The sequence below is a fragment of the Taeniopygia guttata genome, chromosome 12, assembly GCF_048771995.1.
Source record: "Taeniopygia guttata chromosome 12, bTaeGut7.mat, whole genome shotgun sequence".
Taxonomy (NCBI): Eukaryota; Metazoa; Chordata; class Aves; order Passeriformes; family Estrildidae; genus Taeniopygia; species Taeniopygia guttata.
Genome location: NC_133037.1, coordinates 3,664,729 through 3,686,509, shown reverse-complemented (window position 1 = coordinate 3,686,509; position 21,781 = coordinate 3,664,729). Strand labels below are relative to the sequence as shown.

Sequence of the window (21,781 nt, the reverse complement as noted above, 5' to 3'; positions counted from 1 at the left end):
GCCTGATGTCGCAGTGCCATCTCATGGCAGCTCCAGTGCCAGCCTTTCACAGGAGATCCACTTGCTTTCAGCTCTTTGCAGGTGTCTTCTTGTTGAGCTGTTGAGACTTTAAATTTATAAACTTGAAAAAAGAAAAAAACAAAAAAAACCCCAAAGAAACCAGAAAATATTAAATGAGAGTTTCTGGTAATAACTTAAAAACTTTAGTTTCTAAAAAGCCTTCCAAGGAAGCTCAAGGACGGAGAACAATCAGCAGAGAAAACTTCTTTTTTAAGAAGCAGGAAGGATGGAGATGAAGGCAATGAAGATGCTCACATCACTTTTGTAGTTAGCTTGACTCCAGAGGGAGAAATTTTATCCTGATTACTTCTGAAAACATGGAGAAAGGCTACCCTGTGCTCTCGTGGTCAGGCATCCTGCTGGGAGAAACTCCAGGGAAGTCACCTACTGACCCCCACCACATAGTCAGGAGAGTGGCACTGCTGCTGCTGCAGAGTGTAGATGTAGGGAGTGACTAAAAAGTTGCCTGGGAAATACTAACAAAAAACCCAAAAAAAATCTCCCCAAAATTATTGCAAAGTGAAAAAAAAACAAGCCATCAAGCTTTCTATGCAGACCAGACCGTGCTTGTGTCACAATGCAGGATCATTTCCCAGTTAACCTGGCAGGCCACCCTGTCCTTTCACAGGCAAATATTATTTTGAAAGGTTGCTAAGATCCAGCAATGCTAATGCAATTGGGTCAGGATTTTCCTACTCCAAACCCCCTATTTCATGACCAAAAACATGCAGGAAAAATCTCTTCTACCTTTGATGGGATTTACAATATGATCCACCCCACGCCTGTGGCAGCTCCAGCAGGGAGGCAGGGGTGCCAGGATGGGTGCTTCCCTGGTGGGAGGACATGGAATGTGATTACCCAGGGAGGGCACATCATGGCACAGGATTACATGTACCATCCATCACTTGCTGACTGGGCTGTTTTCTCTTTGCACACTTGTATGGAAATGTAACTACAAAACATTCCTCTGAGCTGTTCACTTATGTGCAAATATAGCTTTAAATGACTTCTCTAGGAAAGAATCCTCACTATTTTATACAAATTGTCTTGCATGTTTATTACACAGAACCATGATCCAAAAAGAAAGGGATCCATCCCATGCCTGTTCATAACCCTGTTACACATTATGAGCTGAACATACTCCAGGCCCCCTCACATGATGAATGATACCTACTTCACTTCCAGCCTGCTCCCATGTGCTTATTTATTTATGGAGCCTCAGTGCTGATGGATACGCTCCCAGCTCCTCCATGAGACAGAGCACATCACAGGCACTGGGCTTGCAATGGGCAGTTTGGAGAGGGAGCAGTAAAAGCTGAAACTCTGCTCCTGGCCTCACCACTGTGCAGGGACGCCCCAGGACTGCTCCAGAACTGCTGCACTTCCCACTGACATTGTTCCCAACAGCTGGTAGTTTCTCCACCGCATTTAAAGCCCTTTTTCGTGCCCCTTGACTAGGAGCAGAGCACCAGGCTGGACCCAAGAGCCATGCAGGTGCATGGATGCCCACCCTCCCACTCCAGGAATGCTGTGCCTGGGAGGTACCCACGGGATGTCTCCTGCTGTATTTAGCTTGGCTGGCTCGGCCAGCCCATTCCATTGTCTGCACAGCCTCGGGGAGAGTGGAAGGAAACAACGTACTGCCCAGCCAAGCAAAACACAGGGAGGTCAAAAGCTGCTGCACGGCTTCTTGGAGATGACCCATGCTCCTGAGGCAGGTCCGCTTGTCTCCTGGCATGGGAGCATCCTGCAGAGCCCTGCACTAACAGCACAGCTCCCAGCCCTGGCTCTGCACACTCCACCTCCCTCCCAGGGATGAGGTTCTCTAGCCTGGGTGGGAGGGAGCTGCTGGGGGGGGGGGTAGTCCCTGTGCAGAACACAGCCCCCATTCCCCTGTGCCGTGGTATGTAGGGCTTCAGAAATAATCCAGTGTTCATTACCTTGTCAAATTAAGAAATTGAGAGCTGTCAAAGTGTAGCAAAGATTGGAGGTGACTTTTATAGCAAACCGTGGAATCTCCCACTGTTTGTCTAATCTAATTTCCTCATCCTCGTTGCCCTAAGAGAATCATTACAAGACAGGGAGAAGTAGACAGATGAAGACAGGAAAAATTTCCAGCTGAAGGCACCTCCCCCTTCCATGAGTGCGTGCAGATGAGAGGGTTTATATAAGCTGTGTGGGATCAATAATTTCCCTCTGTCAGGTTTATGTTTTAAGACAACTCTTAGCTTTCATCCCTTCTGGTTAATCTGCCATAGAAAGAATATAAAAATAAAAATATTCTTTTGTCTGGCAGCAAACACTCCTGTCTTCCAGCACTGGCATTAAGAAGGCAGTCCTAGGGAGAGCAACATGTGGCACATCTCAAGCCCCTTCAGCTGAGATAAAGCCTTAGAGGAACCAGCTGCTGTGACAGCAGAGGGTGATGAGCTGTCCAACAACAGCAGCAAACCCAAACCCAAATAATTTAATAGTCAACACTGTCTCTGCTGGGGAAGGAAAGGTTAAAACCATGCCAGCAACTGGTTGGGGACAGGCTTTTGAGGCAAAGCTGCCTTCCTTGCCTGCTAATTGTTATGTTTTCCAAAGATGTTATCAACTAAGTTGTGTTCAACAAACTGCTATTTAATTACTAGAGTAAAATCCTGTTAATTAGCCAGCCCCAGAAGACATCCTTCATCCCTGTTAAGTGAAATTCCCAACTAATCCCTCCAGCAGCCATTGTGTTGCAGCCGGGAGAGCAGTCAGGGATGGCCACAAAGGTGAGTGGAGCACCAGAGCTCGGTCCCCACCTGCTGCCAGCAGCTGTCTAGCACAAGTGTAACACTCAGAAGTAAAAAACTGTTCATTCCTCTTACCAGTCTGTTACAGTGCGCTCGGGCTATGCCTTCCCCGTTTCCAGGGACCCCTGTGACTCTGATCAGATAAGCAGGGTCCCTTCCTTCCTGCTCTGATGGGGTTGGCAGAGAGCCAGAAAGCCCTCCCTGTCCAGAGCCTAGATAAGGCCATGACTCTTCCTGTTCACTCTCTTTTCCTCCTCATCTCATGGAATAAAGAAGCTGGACAACATCATCGGGGGAATTGGAGCCTCTTTTGTATCTTTGCCCATCTCCTGACGTGCCTTCCCTCAAGGCTCCGTACATCTGGGCTGGCCTGGTGATTTGGGGGGCTGAGAGGGATAGGAGCGTCACCAATCCATGGCTCTCCTTCCTGGCTCCAGTTGCCCAGGTGGCTTCAACCACAGCCTGGCCAGCATCTCCTCTTCCCCTGTGCTCCCTTGTGCTGCATCCCCTTCCTTCCTCTGTGCAGTCCATGCCTGTGCCCATGCAAGGGGCTGGCAGTGCCCCTTCAGCTCCACACCACCCTCCACCTACCACCCAAGCTTTCCCCAGGAGGATGCAGTGAGCACTTTTCAAGGTGCTACAAACACTTCTAAACACAGCCAGAACTCTCCTCTTAGCTCTCATCTCACCTGCCTTCCCAGGTGTATCAAGGATATGACGTTTCCACAAAATTCGCAAAACAGCCTGGATAAAAGCGACAAGTGCTCCAGTTACAGAAAAAGCTTCAGCCTTTCTGGATAGTGCCTGAAGGCACCATTCCAGTGTGGAAGGGATCAGCCAGGGCTTGTTCCCACCCCAAGAGGCAAGCAGCTTTCTTTAATTTAATTCTTTCATTTCATTCAGTCTGGAGTTTCTTTGCAGTCTATCACCATGGAAGTTAAATGTTTTAATTTTACATTGAGATGCCAGCAGAAATTAATTTTGATAGGAAGTTGTAGGCACTTCTCTGATATCCATTTAAACAATTTAGAAGATTTTGAAGTACTAGGGGGCTCATTTAATCAAGTTCAATAAAGCAAATCTCCAGGTGAAAATAATTAATATTTAAAAGAGTATAAAAATTAACTGTTCAACATGATTTGGTATAAATACATCCCTACAGATGTGGGAATGAAAGGATAGTTCAAAAATTCTGCTAAGTCTTAAAATCAATGGTTGCAAAATTCCGATATGCAATTTGTCATGTTCCTGTGAACTTGCACTGCCCAGTTTGATCAAGTCCAGTCCTGGATTGTGGCATAAGAAACACTGAATTTTAGTTGAGAAGATATCCATCAACCCTTATTCTAAGTAATACTAACAACTACTATCAGAATTAAGGCATATGGACAAAAATAGAATCCCTGATTTTATAGACTAGGAATTTAGAAGAATGAAAAATTTCAACAATTTGAAATATGGACCTTGATAGTCAGCCTTTAGTTACCCTACCCTACAGCTAGAATGATGTCTCTAAGTCTTTACCCAATGCTGAAGCAGAGAGGTTTTTAATATTTAAGAGGCATACAAGGCAACAACATAAAAATATTTGCCTGCAGTTAGATGAATAAAGTAATACCTTAAACTGGAAAGTTCCAGTGACATCACCAGATCAGCCCCTCCAGCTCTACCGGAATCAACATCCGTCCTGAAAACAAACCTGGAGAAGAAATAAGAGGCTGTGGCTTGTTTCCAAAAGTAAAAGGAAGCAGAGGGAGAGGTGCATGATTAATTCTCCATTAGCATTCCACTTACATTTCCTCCGAAGACAGGGAAATATTTCAAGTGAAAAATCTTGCTCATCAAGCAGTTGAAAACCTTTCTCCTCACTGTGTTCTAGCCCTCACTTCTCTAAAGTTACTTTTCCCCTCCATCACACAGGCTTGGAGGCTGTCCAGGTACATCCCTGCAAGTATCCACTGGTACTTCACACTTCTTCACTGAAAAAAATTAATCTAAGAAAAAACCAGCTTTTAAAAGAGTAAGTTTTAATATAAAATACATAGGTTTTAAAAAGCAGGACCAGTAACATTTCATCCCAGAAAGCAATTACAGAAGCAAGACACTTGGATTTTAGAAAATTTGTTTAATTAATAATGCTCATTAACTACACGGTTTTAATCCATAAATACAGGTTAAAGTGGTAAGTACAAGATAAAGTTGTAAAAAAAAAAAAATCTCAAATGTGTGATACTTATTTTTAAATTTCTTTGATTTTTATGGCTGCCTCTTAATACACTAAAGATGTGGAAATCAGTGCAACTTAAAGAACTACCACACAAAAACCTCTAAAGGATGAAGGAGTGCTCAGCAGAGGGTATGTTCATCTCTACCTTGCACCTCCTTGTAAGAGGAACCACATCAATCTTTTCAAATAGTTAATAGACACAAACATTTAAAGGTTAACACTGTTTATATTCCTATTCAAGCTGCAACACAAATTTCTTTTCTGTATTTTTTGTTTATTTTAAAAAGGATACTTAGGAAGTTTTGAGGGCTTGAAACTACAGACAGTGGGATCTCTTCCTTTTAACTGAAGTCAGCAGCAATTCTGACACTGTCCTAGTGGGTGTAGACATGGGCCTGATGTACTTAAGGAAGTGGGAGGAATGGACACAGTTTGTGCAATTCATTAGAAATTATTCATGACACTTTTTCATGGATGTACAGAAAAATACCATGAGAGAGCATACATACAATGTAAAACCATAAATACCCTATCACCCTCAAATAAGAGGTGTTGAGTTTGCAGGGTTTTCTGCAGAGAAATTTCTGATTCTAACCTGAACAAGGGCTTTGCTGAAATCAATACAATTAAAAGACATTAGCATCATCCTACACAGAGTTAGTCCCAGTATAAATGTGTTTTATTTAATTGCTCATTTTTCTATTTACATTTACAGTATGTGCTGTTGTGAGTGCAAGACCAGATTACACTGAGGATTAGAATAAATGCAGTGCAATTCCTTTCTCTCTTGGGACAAAACCAGTGAGTAAATTTTAACATGATAGGAATGTTTCAAAGTGAAAATTGAAAACACATTTCCCCAAGCCAGGATTCCTGTATGTGCAGCACATCTTGGAAAGGCAGAATAGCATCTCTGCATGTTTGCTTTTCACTAAGTACAACACAGACGAAAAAGCCAACTATCTCAAAGAAATGAAAACAAATATAATCCGGGTGAACAAACAAGTGGCCAAAATATTTTTTAGAGACACAACTGAGAACTGAAAACACCAACTCAACATGAAGCAATGAATCACGTATTTAGTGGTCAAGGCAACTGTTCAGGGTTTTTTTTCATTTTCAGTAGCAATAGGTCAGTGTGAAATGTCAGAAACTCAAAAGAGCCAACCCCATGTAGTTCTGCAGGGCTTCCACCTTCCTCCTCCTTGTCCAGACCAGCTCAAAACACCAAATAACAACAAATGATCTTGGCATACAATGCACTCAATACTTTCCACATCAGCCTTCAAAAGCATGATGCTCTCTGTGGGCTAGGGAAGAGAGGAGAAAAAAAAAATTAATAGAAGAGCATGTAGACTCTGTCAAAGAGTTGAAAAGATTAAAAAAAAGAGAAGATAAAAATGTGAAAATCAGACAAGAGAGAACACAATGTGCCGAGGGATCTTTCAGAATAAACTGTTTGATAATATATTTATAGGGAGCCCAAAATATGGGATACCTTAAAATCCTGATTGCAAATTATTCCTCTAAATTAATACTTAAATTGGACAGTATGTAGCATTGAGAGTTCTTAAGAGATTTGTTTAATTTGTTTTGTGAATTAGGCACGTTAAACACAAAACAAAACAGATTATACAATGAAATTTAAAATATCTTTTGAATGATAGCTAACTTCTACATCGAAGGGACATAATTTTAATGCAATGTCAGCTGCTATGTTCATAAGTGATTAATGGTGAATCAGGCAGGATATTTCCACAGAAATACCCTACCACCATCTTGTTTTTCTAATGAAGGTAGAAATAAACAGTACAAAATACTTACATTTATAAAAGATCACTTTAAAAGATGTGTGTGGAAGAAGTTTATGAATCTTTTCTAAAACTTTTGCTTCACTTGCTGAAGAGGAATTCATGTTCCAGACTTGCACAACATCTTCACGGTCACGAACACTGACACTAACCCCTATTACTTCATCATCTGCACAGAAGGGGAAGAACAATCAAGGAATACTTTAAAAGTGAGACATGTCTAATTTGCTATTTATGTATTATGAAACGGTGCCGAAAAACTGGAAAAAAATAAAGATGTGAAAAAAGAGCAATCTCCAGTGAGGAAAATACCAATGTTCAGACCAGACAAAGTAGTTACCAGAAAGAAGTTATTGGAAATATTACCTCATGGTGTTTTTTATGAAGTGTCATAGGATTATTCATCTTTGCTATTAGCACTCTCAGACTTGATTAGAATGGAATCACAAGACTCTCTCCAGTAAGGTCAGCAATATGAACTACTAAAGACAATTTACCCACAGTGATGTCTACAAGCAGAAATGGAAGGATGAGGGTGAAACAACTAAAACTTCAGGAAAAGTACCTGGTAGAGACCAGACACCAGCTTTTCCAGACTTTGCTTTCTTTTTCCTTTACATTTTGTCAAGGCAGCAACAGGAAAAAAAAAAGAGAAAATAAAATTAATGAAATTACTAAAGCCCCAGCCAGTCTGCTGCTGCTGCCAGTGCTGGTAACTCAGTGCTACACTGAAGAAGCCTTTTCTGGTGCGAAGTTCTCAGGATGCAGCTTTGTGGAGAGCTCAATGGCCATGCCACAGCTGGGAGCAGTGGCTGCTCCAGCTGTGAGCTCCATGGCACAGCTGCTCTGTGCATCCCAAGGAAAGGGTCACTAACAATACACAAAGGTGGTGTCAGAAGAACAATGTCAAGGGCAAGAACCACCCTGTGGACAGCAGAATATCATATATTTGCTTCAAGTGATCCCAAGACATCCCTAGCAGTACATAAAGGGTGTGAGAGACCATTTAAAAGGTTATTTCTGAACTGCTCTGTAAACCTGAGAAAGGCCATTCTTTTTTGTGGAATGACAGCCAGTGAAAGACAATTCCTAACAGGATATTCACTGTCACTGAAATAGCCACTTTTATCAGACATTCATGCTTAGAAGAGAAGCAAATATGGTGAAAAGAATGATGAAGAAATGTCTCAATCATTACCTGCTGCACAACAATCTGCAAACTGCTCTCCAATAGTTGCTAGCAGTAGCTCTTTCCAAACTGCAGCCTAAGGAGGCAGAAAAAATATTACATTGACATTATTATTTCTTAAATTGAAAGTTAGGTTTGCTAGCTCAGTTTTGAGTGTCTTCTCTTTCTGAGGTTGTCTAAAAAAAAGGGAGTGTTTATTGTAAGCGCATGCTGTGTTATATAATTAATTGTTGGGTCTGTACAAGATATCTCATCTTAGCCAAGGAGATGCTGTGCCCACGTTTGATGAAGAATGAAGCCAAAAAAAATAAGAAACAGAAAATTCTATTTACAAGGCACTGAAAGCTGGCTGAAGTTCACCTTCAAGCAAACCTTTCAGAAGTGACTGAGGCCATGTGGTGCATACTTTGAGAGATCAAAAGTATCTTCATGTCAAAAAGGGGCTGTCATTCAGCCTCTGAAAAACAAGGCCCCTGGGGTCCCTAAATTCACTGCCCAGTAATTCAGGCTCTCCAAACCACTTGTCACTTCTGACAATCTTCACACCTTAGATTATAGGAGGAAAAAGACAATTTCACTTTCAGTCTTTTGTGACCACTTGGGACTGCGGGGGAGGAAAGCTGCAGCTCACATACAAGGAAAAAGCCCACAGGCAAAAATCAATTAACTTTCGGCTGAAATTTTGAGTACCATCTTTCAGCATTTAATGCCTTCTGCAAGGCTGTCACATTTTTCTGACACTTCACTTTTTCTGTTTAAAGGCCTGATCCAGAGCACATTTACACACATAAACACCATGTGTGAAGAGGTCAAATCTCCTTTCTGTGGCAGTCCACAGAAGTTACTCACATGCATTTGATTAGAGAGGCAAAGAGAAACACAATTATTTCATTCGAGCTCAAGGATATGCCTGAATAGACTTAATTTTTAAATGAAAGAAAATATATAATTTAGCATAGATTATCAGGAAAAGGTCTTTCTATTTTTCTTTGCCTATAAGCAAACAGACTGAAGAACAAAGGTGATAATCAATTACCATGTTTCAAATTGAAACACTGTAGCTTTCTTTTTTTTTTTTTTATAATACGTTGCCAAATGTTATCTAAAACAAGAGATATGTAATTATTGGAAAATAAACTTCTGCTCTTTGACTTTAAAAGGTTATAGAAGTTAAAGTAGTATTTGGTTGTTGTGTTGGGTGATGTAAGAAGTAAAAACCTTTACAACAGCTTTATCAAACAGAGTTTAAAGAAACTCCCTTACTAAACAAGGTCTGAGTAAAGAGTCAATGTAACGTACCGTACTTTCTTTAGGGACCTTCATTTTCCATATACCTCCTTTGGCATTGCTTCCTTCTTCCCTGTTATGGGAAATAGATCAGTGAAAATACACATTCAAATCCATATCTAGATAACCCTATGTTTGTGGTTTAATTTTCCCAGAAAAATCCCATGTGAAATGCAATCACTAAATTCAGGCAGCATGACTCTCACTTCTGACATCAGAAAGAATCATCAGAAAGAGATGATTCTTTAATTGTTCATATGAAGTGCATCTCTCAACACCTAATCCTTTTCCTAAGTTTTGTGTGTTGGAAAACACTTGTATTTTCCCTGACTACAGACCATCTTTGAAGTGGCTGCATACTGTATGGGAACAAACCACAAAACAATTTTACATTTTACTATGGTAACCTTTAATTTTGGAAAACCTCTGGCATATTTTCACAGAAGCAGCTTTTTACTCTTCCGCTTATTCCATTTAATAAAAGAACATGAGCACACTTCATTTCAGTTTTGTGACAGCTAGAAATTAATTGCCCTTATTAAAAAAAGACTGAAGCTGCCACGGGTCAGGGAAGATGTAACCATTAAACTGCCTTGTAATGACAAAGGCACAGTGCACTAACCTGTGAGCTTCTCAAGTTTATTCTGTCACAATTCTTTTTCTATGACTTTAAAGTAGGGCTTCTAGTTTCCTGTTAAAACTCTGTAAAGGCCAAATTAAATGAATGACCTAAAAATTCTTCTTTGGAATATCTATACTCAGGGTGTTACCTATAGAGATTCCTCAGGATTAATGGTCTCCTACCAATCCTGACAGATGCTGGGGAAAACAGGGGGAAACTTTGGGAGGACATCTTCAAAAATCTGTATCCTCAATTCTTACTTCAGTATTTCTCTTTCTTTCTAAATGAAAAAAAAATACAAAATACTGAAATTGGCCTGTGTATACTGTAATGGTAATCTGAGAAAAGCTTCTTGGCAGTAATTATCAAAAAGTTAGCAAATTACTGATGATGAGATCAATCTCTTGCAATTCCTTTCTAAAATGCAACATTACTTTGATAGGCTTAAAAAAGTGTTTAATTTTCAAAAATGATCTTTGCATTTTACACCTCTAGTAGTCACTTAACAAATGAAAACTAAAAATATTTTTTAAAACCTCAAAAAATCAAACCCCTAATTTCTCTCATTCATCCTTACAAAGATAGGAAAGTCTGGACACCATGGTGCAGTTGATTTATACAGGTATCAATGGTTTTTCATACCCACTTTAGCAATCCTGATGAGTCACAGTATTTTCAGAAAAGTAATACAGACTTTCAGATGCATTTCACTTTAGAAAATTTACATTTTCAGTAAAGTAGGACAGAAATTTTCTGTAGTAAGTCATCACAAAGTTAGACAACTGTGATTGTTTTACAACTAATGTTCTAAAGAACCCTAATGCAATCACAATCTACGTAATTGATGCAAAAAGATCAAAACTCTTCAGAAAATGCTGAGGTTCTCTGAGATGCAACAGAACTGCAGCAGGAAGAAGGGATGCAAAGTTTGATTTCTGAAAGGAAAACATCAATTACTTATACTTTATTCCATTACTATCCTACAATCAAGTAGGAATTTGCTGCAATGAATCACCCCATAATGTCTTAAATTAGTTTTGATCCAAGGTGCATGGACACGTACAGGCATATGAAGCATGGACTTCACCTGTACTTTTGCAAAGGTGAAAAAGGAGTGAGGGACCATCAGTTGTTTGCATCATTATTTCACCAGCTTCAGTGGAAAGAAAATAATGTGCAAGCTAAAAAATTTCAGATAGAAGTAACTTATTCAGTGTATTCCTAAATTGAAATTCAGAGTCATATTCTAATTTCTCAGCTTCTATTTCATAATCTATTTTTGTACCTTTACATCCAGAGGTGGACATTGAAATTACAGTCTGTGTTTTTAATAAAGACTCTTTGGTACAAGTCACTTTTAAACTGAACAAGAACCTTGGGGTATTTCTTTCATTGGTCCCTTGAGTTCAGGTGTTTGCAGCCAACAGAAACAAGACCCTCCTGTCCCACACCTTTCAGTCCTTCAAGTTATTCCACTGCCTGTTCCCAGAAATGTCTGGTGACACCGCACATACCAAAGTGGGCGCCTTTCTCCCCTCATTAAATGGTAGCTACATCTCAGAGGCAAGTTTGTCACGGGAGGAATGTTGTTGTAGACACTCCAGAAATCCTTGAAAAGGAAAAATATTAGTTGCATTAACACAAGAGAGTGTTTCATGCAGATTTATTTCCATGCTAATTTCCTCTGAAACAATTACACATCCTTCTCCTGGAGAACAGGCACTTTCTATGTTATAATAAAATGCTCTGAAAGGAACTTCTTACAGAATCATTTATATTTTTATTTTTTGTAGATGCCAATCCTGCATACATGAAGGTGGAAAAAAGGGAAGCAGTCCAAATGTGGATCCTTTTGAATACAAAGGGGAAAAAAATCATCAAAACCAGAGTTACACTGGCTACATAAACCTTCCTTAGCATATTAAGAAGATATATTTATATTAAATATCCACCTTGCTTCACTTATGGCTAGCCTAAGTGTCATTGTGATTATCCTGAGTTACAAAAACACCATAATGCTGGTGAACTAAATGTCTAACTAGCAACCAACTCGTTTGTCTGAGTGAAAGGTTTCAACCAGATGCAAAGAACCTGAGATGCACATGTTAATACAGGAGTGAGGGAGAAATTAAAATATTCAAGTTACCAGGAACCATTGGATTACTTCCCAATGTTTCTGCTGTTAAAAGCAGAAGCTGTCAGGGAGGTTTGGGGTGGATAAAAAGGCACCCAAAAGCAGTAGTGAGCAACAGGGAGGGATGATTGAAAATATTCCAATCTCTTCTCTCTTTATCCAACAGTTGGGAATAGAAAGGATTTTTAGAGACTTAAGTTGCATCAACCAACATGTGGTGGTGCAATATTAATCATTAGTGCAACTCATTAAGTATTATCTAGATATAATATGTAAGGTTTATCAAATACATTAAGTAGTATCTAATACTTAATCACTAGTACAACTTCAGAAAGAAGGATTGCAACATTATGTGATAAAATTTTGTGGCCCTTGGCAACTCTGCCTAACAGCCATTACCCAGCCACAAGAAGAAATTGAAAACTACTAAAACATAAAAACTTGGTATGAAATACCCATTTCGACTATGATCTTATTCTTAAATGGTTGTGTGCCCAAATCCTAAAGCTACTTGCAGTAGAGGTACATTGTCTGTGTAAACATTTGAGAGCTCTTTTTGTCCTGAACTAGGGACGTGTTTGGAAGGTTTTGTGTTTGGAAATCTCATGCAATCTATGCAGTTATGCAGACCTTTATGAAAAAGCCTTACTTAAAACTTCAGTAGATTGCTACAGGTGTGCTTCTCAAAGAGAAGGGTCTGGCATTACCCTAAAATTTCAGAGATTAAGTGAAATAGCTTAGCACTAAGGTGAGACAAATACCACTTTGCTACACACTTCATGCTAGTTGTGGTATTGAAACAGAAATACAATTTTACTTGCAACAGATACCCACTGCTAGATAATGGCAGATGACAAAGACATGCAGGATTTCTCACTGCTGCAAGTATTACACAGTTTAAGAGTCCTTTCATTCAGTTTGCTAGAATCTGTTTTTAGATACATACTCAAAGGAGAGAAACTCCTATTTTTAGTCTTTGTGCAATTAGTTTCTGTATTAGAAAAAGGAGGAAAGGCTGGAAAGATATTTAAAGTACATCAAATATTCAATGTACTAGTGGAAATTCAGGAAGGTTAAGAATCCACGTGCCCAATCCAACATGCCTCCTCCTTTCCCCATCCAGAAAGACAAATGAAATTCAAACATTGACTCAGTAATACAAACACACAACACCAGTAACTCTCACGTTTCACACCTCAGGTAAGCAAAGCCACAGGTGTGACTCATCCTAGGAGGAAAAACGAAACTTGAGGTGTGAAGTTACATTAATAAAATGTGGCAGCTCCTGTAGCAGAGCCAGGCGCCTTACCTGCACTGTTTGTACTGTATATATCTTCTTCAAATTTAATGCACACTCAGCTGCTGTTGTACCAGGAAGTGACCTTGAAGACAAAGCACTAATTAATTAAAATATTTATTTTATCAAGGAGGGGGAGAAGAAAGATGGAGAGGGAATGTGAATCGCATGAGTGTGAAGTTGAAACATTCACGTGTCAAAGGGGAAGTCCAACTCCAAATTATCAGGAATCATTTCAAGATAGGAGTTAAAGTTCATTTATACTTGCGAATAAATTAATATTTGCCAGGTAATTCGTAAAACTAAACACAAGTATCAGGAGTTTTAGCCAAGCAGCACAGTGCTGCCCTCAGAGCTACCACACACCATCAAAACCCTGCTGTTCAGAGGCTACCAGAAGGGGACGGCATGATCGCACCCTTGAATTATTTTAAATTACATTTAATACACCCCAACCCCCGTTTTTAGCATTTTAATACACCCCAAGCCCCGTTTTTAGCATTTTAAGGCGCTTCACACTTTAAAAAGGAAGCGCTGCGGGGCCCTCAGAGCCGGCCGCTAGGTGGCGCAGGCGCACAGCGGCGGGCAGGCGGGCACGGCGGGCACGGCGGGGCATGGCGGGCACGGCGGGGCATGGCGGGGCACGGCGGGGCATGGCGGGCACGGCGGGGCATGGCGAACACGGCGGGGCACGGCGGGGCATGGCGGGCCGCGGCGGGGCATGGCGGGGCACGGCGGGCACGGCGAACACGGCGGGCACGGCCGCACCTTCCCTCAGCCCCGCACCGCCCTCACCAGTGCTCACACCCGCCACGAGCTCCTCACCACCCCTGAAGGGTGGCACACGCACGGAGCTGAGGAGAAGCACAAGTCCCACAGGTCAGGCTGCGGCTCCCCACGTACCCAGGGAACCTCCATGACTTCCACATTTGCCAGCAGCACGCCCTGGAAGCCAAGACATCTTTGGGCTGGTCTCACTGCCAGACACCCCGGGGCACCAGGCCTGGTTCAGCCTCTGTAGCTCACCCTCACACTGGCCATCACCAGCTCCCAGCTGGAGCTGCTTCCCCCTCAAAGGCCTTCAGGGGAAGCCATGAGAGGAGTGGTTGAGGTCACTTGGTCCGTTCAGCCCAGAGACCAAAGGGAGATCTTGTTGCAATCTACAGGTTCCTCAGGAGGCGAACCAGATCTCTGTGCTGACCACTGACAGGACCCAGGGGAACAGCTGGAGCTGTGCCAGGGGAGGTTTAGGCTGAATATCAGAAAAAGGTTCTTCCTCCAGGGGCTGAGGGCACTGAACAGGCTCTCCAGGGAATGGTCACAATCCCATGGCTGCCAGAGCTCCAGGAGCGTTTGGACAATGTTCTCAAACACAGGGTGTGTCCCTTGGGGATGGTCCTGTGCAGGGCCAGGAGCTGGACTCAGTGATCCTCATGGGTCCCTTCCAACTCAGGATGTTCTGTGATTCTTTAGGCACACACAGCACCAGCTGCATCCCATCCTCTGAAAGGTCTTTTCCAACCTAAATGGTTCTATTTATAATCTTTTCCATGACTCTTCAGTGCATGAGACATGGGACGGTGCATCCACACCCCCAGAAATCCCCATGTTCCTGTCACTACACTAACATCCTAACACCCACCTTACAATTCCCAGGCACAATTTTGGGGGAATGAGGTCAAAATTGCTAAGGCACATTCAATTTCTTAGAACTAGAAACATTTTTCTTTCCCTTCAGAAGCTGAAGTAGGATTTCTAAAGAAAAATGAAGATCAAAGACAAAAGCAACCTCCCATTGTGTCTCGGAGGAGGAAACAAAAATGTGTAAAATTACTAAATCTGGAAACAGAAGCAAGAGAGTGGGTTTAAAGAAACAGAAGAAAATGCAGCTGTTGCTCGGGTACCAGCTGAAGAAAGGATAAAAGCAAAACAGATCTCAGCATCCCTCCCTGATACATCTGATCAGCATGAAATATGTCCAGGGAAACACTGAAGTTACTCTCAGTTGTTACAGATATAATTGAAGCTCTGGGCAAACCCTAGATATTCATGTAAAGGAAGAAATTTAATATGCAAAACTACTGAAACAGCATCACATCTTCAAAAGTCTAATAATAGCTCTGAGGTTTTTTCAAGGCTCCTATTAAAATAAGCTGCTTTAAAAATACATACAAAACCAGCAGAAATATACCTCCCAACTTTTTCAGTATAATGCAGGCAAACTAACATCTGCTTTACTACTTGCCTGTTAAATACCCAAACTAAGAGCACATTTCAGTGGTAGAACTGAAACAAACAAACAACAAGGAATCGCCATGGCACAGCTTGAAGTCCAGTGGCTCATGAACGATGAGAGCTCCCATGAAAAAACTGATAATTTAAAACCAGGAAAAAAAAAAATCTGTCATCAGCGTGATAAAAGGAATTATCATAGTAAAGTTTTGAGGTCTGGGTTTTTTCGTGTCTGTGTTTTGGCATTTTTTATGTACACTTTACACTCAGCATTAAAGAGCAAAATGAGAAAGTCACAGTATTTTACAGAAACAGAGCCAGTTAGATTGCTTTTGAAACCACACAAAAAAGGTAGTAAGTTCAAAAAGACTTTAAAACTTATCAAGTGGTTTAACTATTTGTCAGTAGAGATTCGTGGATTCACAATCAACTACCCCTTGTTCTTTTCTTGCTAACCATACTAGCACCTCCCTACTAATGCTTTGTTCCAAGTAGAATGGAACAGAAACAGGCAAAACCTGAGATAAATTTTGCTTCACCTCGCTGCCCAAAAATAGATTTTTGTCTCACCCCACTGCCCAAGAAATTACTTCTCTTCTGGACAATTTCTGCCACTGGTGGCTTAGCAGTCACCAAGCATCTGGCATTACATATGCTGTACAACAGATACGATCATCACTTGATAGCCTCGTGCTGATACTGCCACTGAGTTGCTTCAATAGTAAGGGCTACTCAAAAAAAAGATTAAAACTATTCTCTAGCCATAGCCTTCAAAGGTTACCTAGATCATCATGGTGGCTATTTAGCAAATTTAATGCCATTTAAAAGAGCGGCTAAGACAGGTAGACAGAATATACCACTCCGAGGTTATAAAATTATTCATTTTGATAGTTGCAAATAATGTTTTCCAGAGAAACTGTTTTCAGCTGGCAGAAAGCACCAACCAACCAACCAGAAAATTACCTATTTTAAAAGTTATGGTGATGACCATTTACTCCTAGTAACCTGCCCGGTAAGTGCTCCAGACCCACCAGATTACAGTGTTATTTCAGCCTTTCATTCAGCACTGGAAAGTGTAAGTCACTTATGGATATGAGCATGAACACCCAAATGTTTTTATCTGAAAAACAAACAATCAAGCAAAACCAAAATCCTACTAAAATCCCATAATTGAGAAAATGATGATGCATCCATTTAAAAGTTCAGGATCGTTTGCTCCAGAATTTACACCTGCACAAATTTGGTTTCATGCACGAGTATAAGGCAGGGACAGTATTTTGATCAGACAGACAGAAGAAAAAAGCCTTGAATTTCCTGCAAAATTCCAGACTGCAGACAAATCTGAACGGTAGTGTTTCTGTTTCACCCAGAAACTCAGCAGATCCACACAGATGACCACTGAGGAGTTCTGTGCCTTGAAACCCATGAAATTGTGATTTATTTTCTTTTTAGCTGAGTACACATTTTAAGTTAAGTTCAAATTAAGTTAGCGGAAATGACAGATTATTTTCAAGTGAAAGAATCTGTGGAAATTCCTATTTCTGTAATTCTCCAGCAAAAACTTGCACTTTAAGGTAGGAGTAGTGAGATGGTTGTGTACTTTACTAAAAACCTCAGTACACGTGGTACTACAAAACAAGACCCTGCAAATATTGACCCTCAAAATGAAGCCATTACAGGATTCTTCTCATTCAGATAATACTGCCATCAACAATACAATTAATCCAAAATACTCTGCTGACCTGTCAGTTATTGCCATGGTGAACAACTCATTTCCAAGAACTCAACAAATAAATCCTAATGCCAGCTTTCTTTGCTACTCCTTCATTATTCCAGCACGAATAAAGAACAAAGGCTACAAAGATAAATTCCATTGTTTTATCCATGAATAAACCTCCAGGTGGTTGCACTTATGTTAATTTCTGATGCTGAACTGTAGCTTTTCTGTTTTTCTGCAAAGAATTAAGTATAGAAGTTGTTTCATATGTGCTCACACTGGCCTTTGTTTCCCAGTGGGAATCTCATCACAGCTTTAGTGGAAGCTCTAAAAGCTGCCAAGCAGTTTTGAAAATACCCCTGTAACTGCTTAGCCACAACTGCTTTTGGTATAAATAAGCAAAATATTTACTTGTAAAGCATTAAGTCAAAAACATGCTGTGGCAACTAAATAAATCTAGTAATCCATTCTGAATACAAAGACTGATTTCAAGCCATCAAAGCCTGTCAAAATGCACTTACTGGATTGAACATTCTTATAATATTAACCATCATTTTTCATTGTAAGCCACCTACTCATAAGCTGTAATAGATGAAATAGATGATCTAGATAAATAAATTTTGCTATCAGCAAGAAGGGAAATTATTAAGTTTAGTTTTAAACATCTGATGTGTTATGTTAGGAAGATTAACACATTATTAAAATGGTTCAGTTATCAAAATGTATCTACTCAGCTTTATATAGAATTCATCTACAACATACAGAGAGAAAAATCTTTCCTGGAGTAGACAAATAACACTGCCTATTTGACAATGTTTACAGACACATACTTCCCCTCACAAAGATACAGAAGAGTTAAACTAATCTTGTAAGAGAATTGAGATTATCTAAAGGGCATTGTTAAAAGTCTGGCGAGAAAACAGGGCAAGCAGGCCATGATCCTGCAAAATGATGGGAAACTGGGAGGAGACACAGCCAGGACAGCTGACCCCAGCTGAGCCAAGGGATACTGCAGACCCTCTGGCATTGTGCTCAGTGTATAAAGTGGGGGAAGGAGGAGGAAGGAGGGATGTTTGGAGTGATGGTCATATGGGATGGAGCCCTGCTCTCCCAGATCCACAGCCCCAAATCCCATTAAGGGATGGTTTCAAGTGCATAAGGTGGCTTGTTATCCAGGACAGCCCAGCCTTTGATGGTCATGTCACTTGACTTTTCCCTTTGTGCAATTCCAGTGTTGAAAGTGCTACACAATATAGTGACCAGATTGGTAATATTCATGTTTTATTTGTTATATTCAGTGATGCATATTGACACTTCATTCTAAAAAATAGCTGAAAGACTATACAAAGTAAAAAACCTAAGAAGGCAACTTTTCCTTTCAGAGACAGTAGCCACTACAGGCAGAACCAGAGTCTTCCTGAGATAAGCACGAGTGTAAAGAGCTACCAGCATGAATCAGCTTCCCAAGGTGGCAGCAAAAGCCCCCACAAGCCTTGCTGAAATTCCCCCTGCTCCCTAGCATCACTGCAGGCAAGAATCCTACCAATGAGACATGCAGGTATGAACTTGGAAATATGTAGAATGGACAAAATAAACAGCAAATCTAAACTCATGTTTTCCAAACTTCTAGCGCTTCACCTTGGAATATTTTAAAAAGGAAATCTCATTTGTCTTAAAACACCTGCCAGCTTCTCTGCACCTTCTTTGGAATTGCTGACCTGCAAGCATTTCAAGATCACAGATAGGATCTTTGTTGTCAAACTGGTGAATAATATTCTCCCAAAGCTTTCATCATGGTCATTTTCCTAAGCCATTTACAAGGCAGGATAGCAGAGAGCACTGTCCTATGTTGCTATTTCAGACACGGACACCAAGAAAGGCTTAGCACTAACGGGAAATGCAGATGCCCTGTGACATGTGTGGGATGATGGCAACAAACCAGGACCTGGCCACAGGATGCCAGCCTCCAGATGTTCAGCCTGTGCCAAGGCATTCACAGAAACAAGTGCAGATGTAGGTAAAACAAAAGCATTTACTCCTAAGCAAGAGATGGATCCAGAGCTGCTATGATAAAAGCAAGGCCATGAACCCCAAGGGTAGCTCATCACTAGTTGCTACAGAAAGTACCACTTAGCTAATGGATATTTATTTTAACAGCATGACTTAATGAAAAGTTATGTTTTAGAGATCTTAAAATTGTATGTCATGGACCTCTCTCACAGTAATTTAATAGAAAGAGATAACTATGTATCCATCTCAACATCTATTTATCCTTAAGCATCACTTCTTCCTGCTTTTCTCTGCAAGTACAGGGTAAAATGTAGCAGCAGTCAAAAATCAATACCAGTTCCTGAGGAAACAGCACTGCTCCACACTAGGTACTACTGAAGTCAGTTTAAAAAGTGCCCACAGTTATATTCTACAGAAAGTCCAACTGATACAAACCCAAGACTCCATCAAATCTCTGTGGATGTACCAATAAACATCCCAGCCTCTTCTGTGGGGCTCTGCAGCGAGATGGGAACTTCCACACGCAGCAGTAAATTAAGATCACAGTTCCATTTCTTGTGTGCTTTGTAACGCTTTAAATGATTTTTGAGTGTATAAAACATGTCTTGTTTGCTGTCATTCTTGTTTCCTGTCATTATTCTATCCCTGTTACTGGTAAACAAAACACAATTGTGTGTATTTATGGTCCCACTTTTTATTTCTTATATATACACTCTTGGATTTGTAAGTTAAGAAACAACAGTACTAATTAAATTCATTTACATGTGATCTGAAAAGTAAAAGAAACATCTATGGAATAAATTAATTTTAAGAGTCTAAAGTATTGTGGAAGTAAGACTTCAGAAAAAAAAAATAAAGTACTCAGGAACTCAAAATGGATTTTAACTGCTGACCCAAATTATAAAAAATAGACCTGTTTATCTCTACATGGCTTATGTAAACAAACAGACCTGGCTGGTGATTTGATTATACTCCTGTTCAAATGATGCTTTTTAAAAACAAAGCAGAAATTCAACTTAGATCCCGAACCTGACCATAACTGCATCACAACTGCAAAAGGAATAATCAGAAATAATTGGTGGGTTTATTTATTATATTTGATTTACTGGACCTGTTTTCAACAGTTCCTTATTATTTCTCTGTCACGAGTGTGAAGGTTACCAGAAAAATAACTAAAGAGGAGAATTTTACCAATAGCATGGGGCAGTATATTCAGTGGCAGAAAAGCTGATAAACTTGCCTTCTGGAGTGGGGAGAGAGGAGAAATACACCAAAAAATCGAGAAAAGGAAGCTGTAGATTAAATAAAGAGATGCTAGAAAATACATGCTAGGAAAACAACATCAAATGCTGGTAAGAAACTTTCAGTTTTGACTTTGGCACTTCTCCCCTATCTCGCTGTGTGCACCACAGGGGTGAGCTCGCTTGGGAGCCCCTTCCACGGCATTAGCCGCTCAAACTTCAAGCAAACGAGGTGTAATAAGAGCCTGCAGGTAGTTAATAAATGTGGCTAATCCTTCAAAACGCATCTCTTCGGAGTTAAAGAACTGATCACCTGCGGGAGGCAAAGCCGATATTAAGGAGCTGTAAGATTCGGCGTGTCACGCTGGGTGGGACCGGGTCCTTCTGGGCAGCAGGGCACAAACCACAGCAGCAAAACACAGCATTTCCCCTTCTATTCCCGGGGCTGGCCAGCGTCATCTCTAAATTCAGAGCTCAAACCCGCACCGACGGTGCCTGGAGCAATGTGTGTCCGCTGAACGACAGAACCGACAGCGTTTCCAGCCCAGTTTCACCACGCGGAACCGCTCCCGACCCCCTGGATGCTGACGGGCACCGGGACAATCCCTCGCACCAGCGCTTTCCCCTTTCGCAGCATTAACTTCCCGCATCCAATCTTTGGGTATAATCCCAGAGATGCTCATCCCTTCCTGGACGGGTTTGGGGGGGTTTCCCAGCTCCACTCACTTGTCCAGCCAGAAGGTCCATGGCGAGTGCAGCGGCAGCCGCTGAGCGCCGCTGAGCGCCATCGCCGCGGGCGGGGCCGGGGAGGGGACCGGGGACGCTGCGGGGGCTCGGGGAGAGACAGAGAGACGGGGACAAGTGCGATGGGAAGGACAGGAACAGAGCAGGGTGATGGCAGAGATGGACGTGTGGCCAAGGGACCATTGGAGAGCATGGGTGGCTCCAAAAAGGGGCACACACAGGCGCTCGCTCCATCCCTCTATTGCCTCAGCTGAAGGGAATCGCTGATTTTCTTCCTGAGACCTTTACAACAACCCACGGCCACGAGGGGCACGCGGGGTACGCAGTGCCCCCACCCTGCCCCGTGGCGCTGCTGGCAGCCCCTTCTCTGCACAGCACAGGTCACACCGCAGACCTGACAAGTCTCTGGGGCTGCCTTTTGGAGCAA

The 21,781-nt window shown here is 41.3% G+C and overlaps 2 protein-coding genes across 4 annotated transcripts in view; both read right to left on the bottom strand.

The window, feature by feature from the left end:
• FOXP1 (forkhead box P1) overlaps positions 1 to 21,408 on the bottom strand; it is a 422,694-nt gene extending 401,286 nt beyond the window's left edge. Inside the window, 1 exon segment of the mRNA NM_001076698.1 lies at positions 21,097 to 21,408. The gene's annotated coding sequence lies outside the window, so the exon portion shown is untranslated.
• On the bottom strand, positions 4,949 to 21,486 carry EIF4E3 (eukaryotic translation initiation factor 4E family member 3). 3 transcript variants are annotated; one of them, XM_030283279.4, is made up of 8 exons: positions 21,337 to 21,481; positions 13,423 to 13,495; positions 13,309 to 13,341; positions 11,494 to 11,588; positions 9,370 to 9,430; positions 8,080 to 8,146; positions 6,895 to 7,050; positions 4,949 to 6,380 (listed from the first exon to the last, which is right to left on the bottom strand). In XM_030283279.4, the coding sequence occupies exons 1-8, from the start codon at positions 21,396 to 21,398 to the stop codon at positions 6,349 to 6,351; spliced, it is 579 nt and encodes a 192-aa protein (XP_030139139.4). In that variant the 5' UTR covers positions 21,399 to 21,481; the 3' UTR covers positions 4,949 to 6,348. The 3 variants fall into 3 exon arrangements, with proteins under 3 accessions (XP_030139139.4, XP_030139140.4, XP_041574750.2); XM_030283280.4 differs by lacking the exon at positions 13,309 to 13,341 and having other exon boundaries at positions 21,337 to 21,486; XM_041718816.2 differs by lacking the exon at positions 21,337 to 21,481 and having other exon boundaries at positions 13,300 to 13,341.
• Positions 21,487 to 21,781: the final 295 nt, after the last annotated feature.

Excerpts from the sequence above, each read along its gene's own strand:
- EIF4E3 (XM_030283279.4), bottom strand. The coding sequence starts at position 21,398 with ATGGCGCTCAGCGGCGCTCAGCGGCTGCCGCTGCACTCGCCATGGACC. Across the intron at positions 9,431-11,493 it reads GGAGAAAGGCGCCCACTTTG|GGAAGAAGGAAGCAATGCCA; the intron begins GTATGTGCGGTG and ends TTCCCATAACAG. Across the intron at positions 8,147-9,369 it reads AGGTCCCTAAAGAAAGTACG|GCTGCAGTTTGGAAAGAGCT; the intron begins GTACGTTACATT and ends CTGCCTCCTTAG.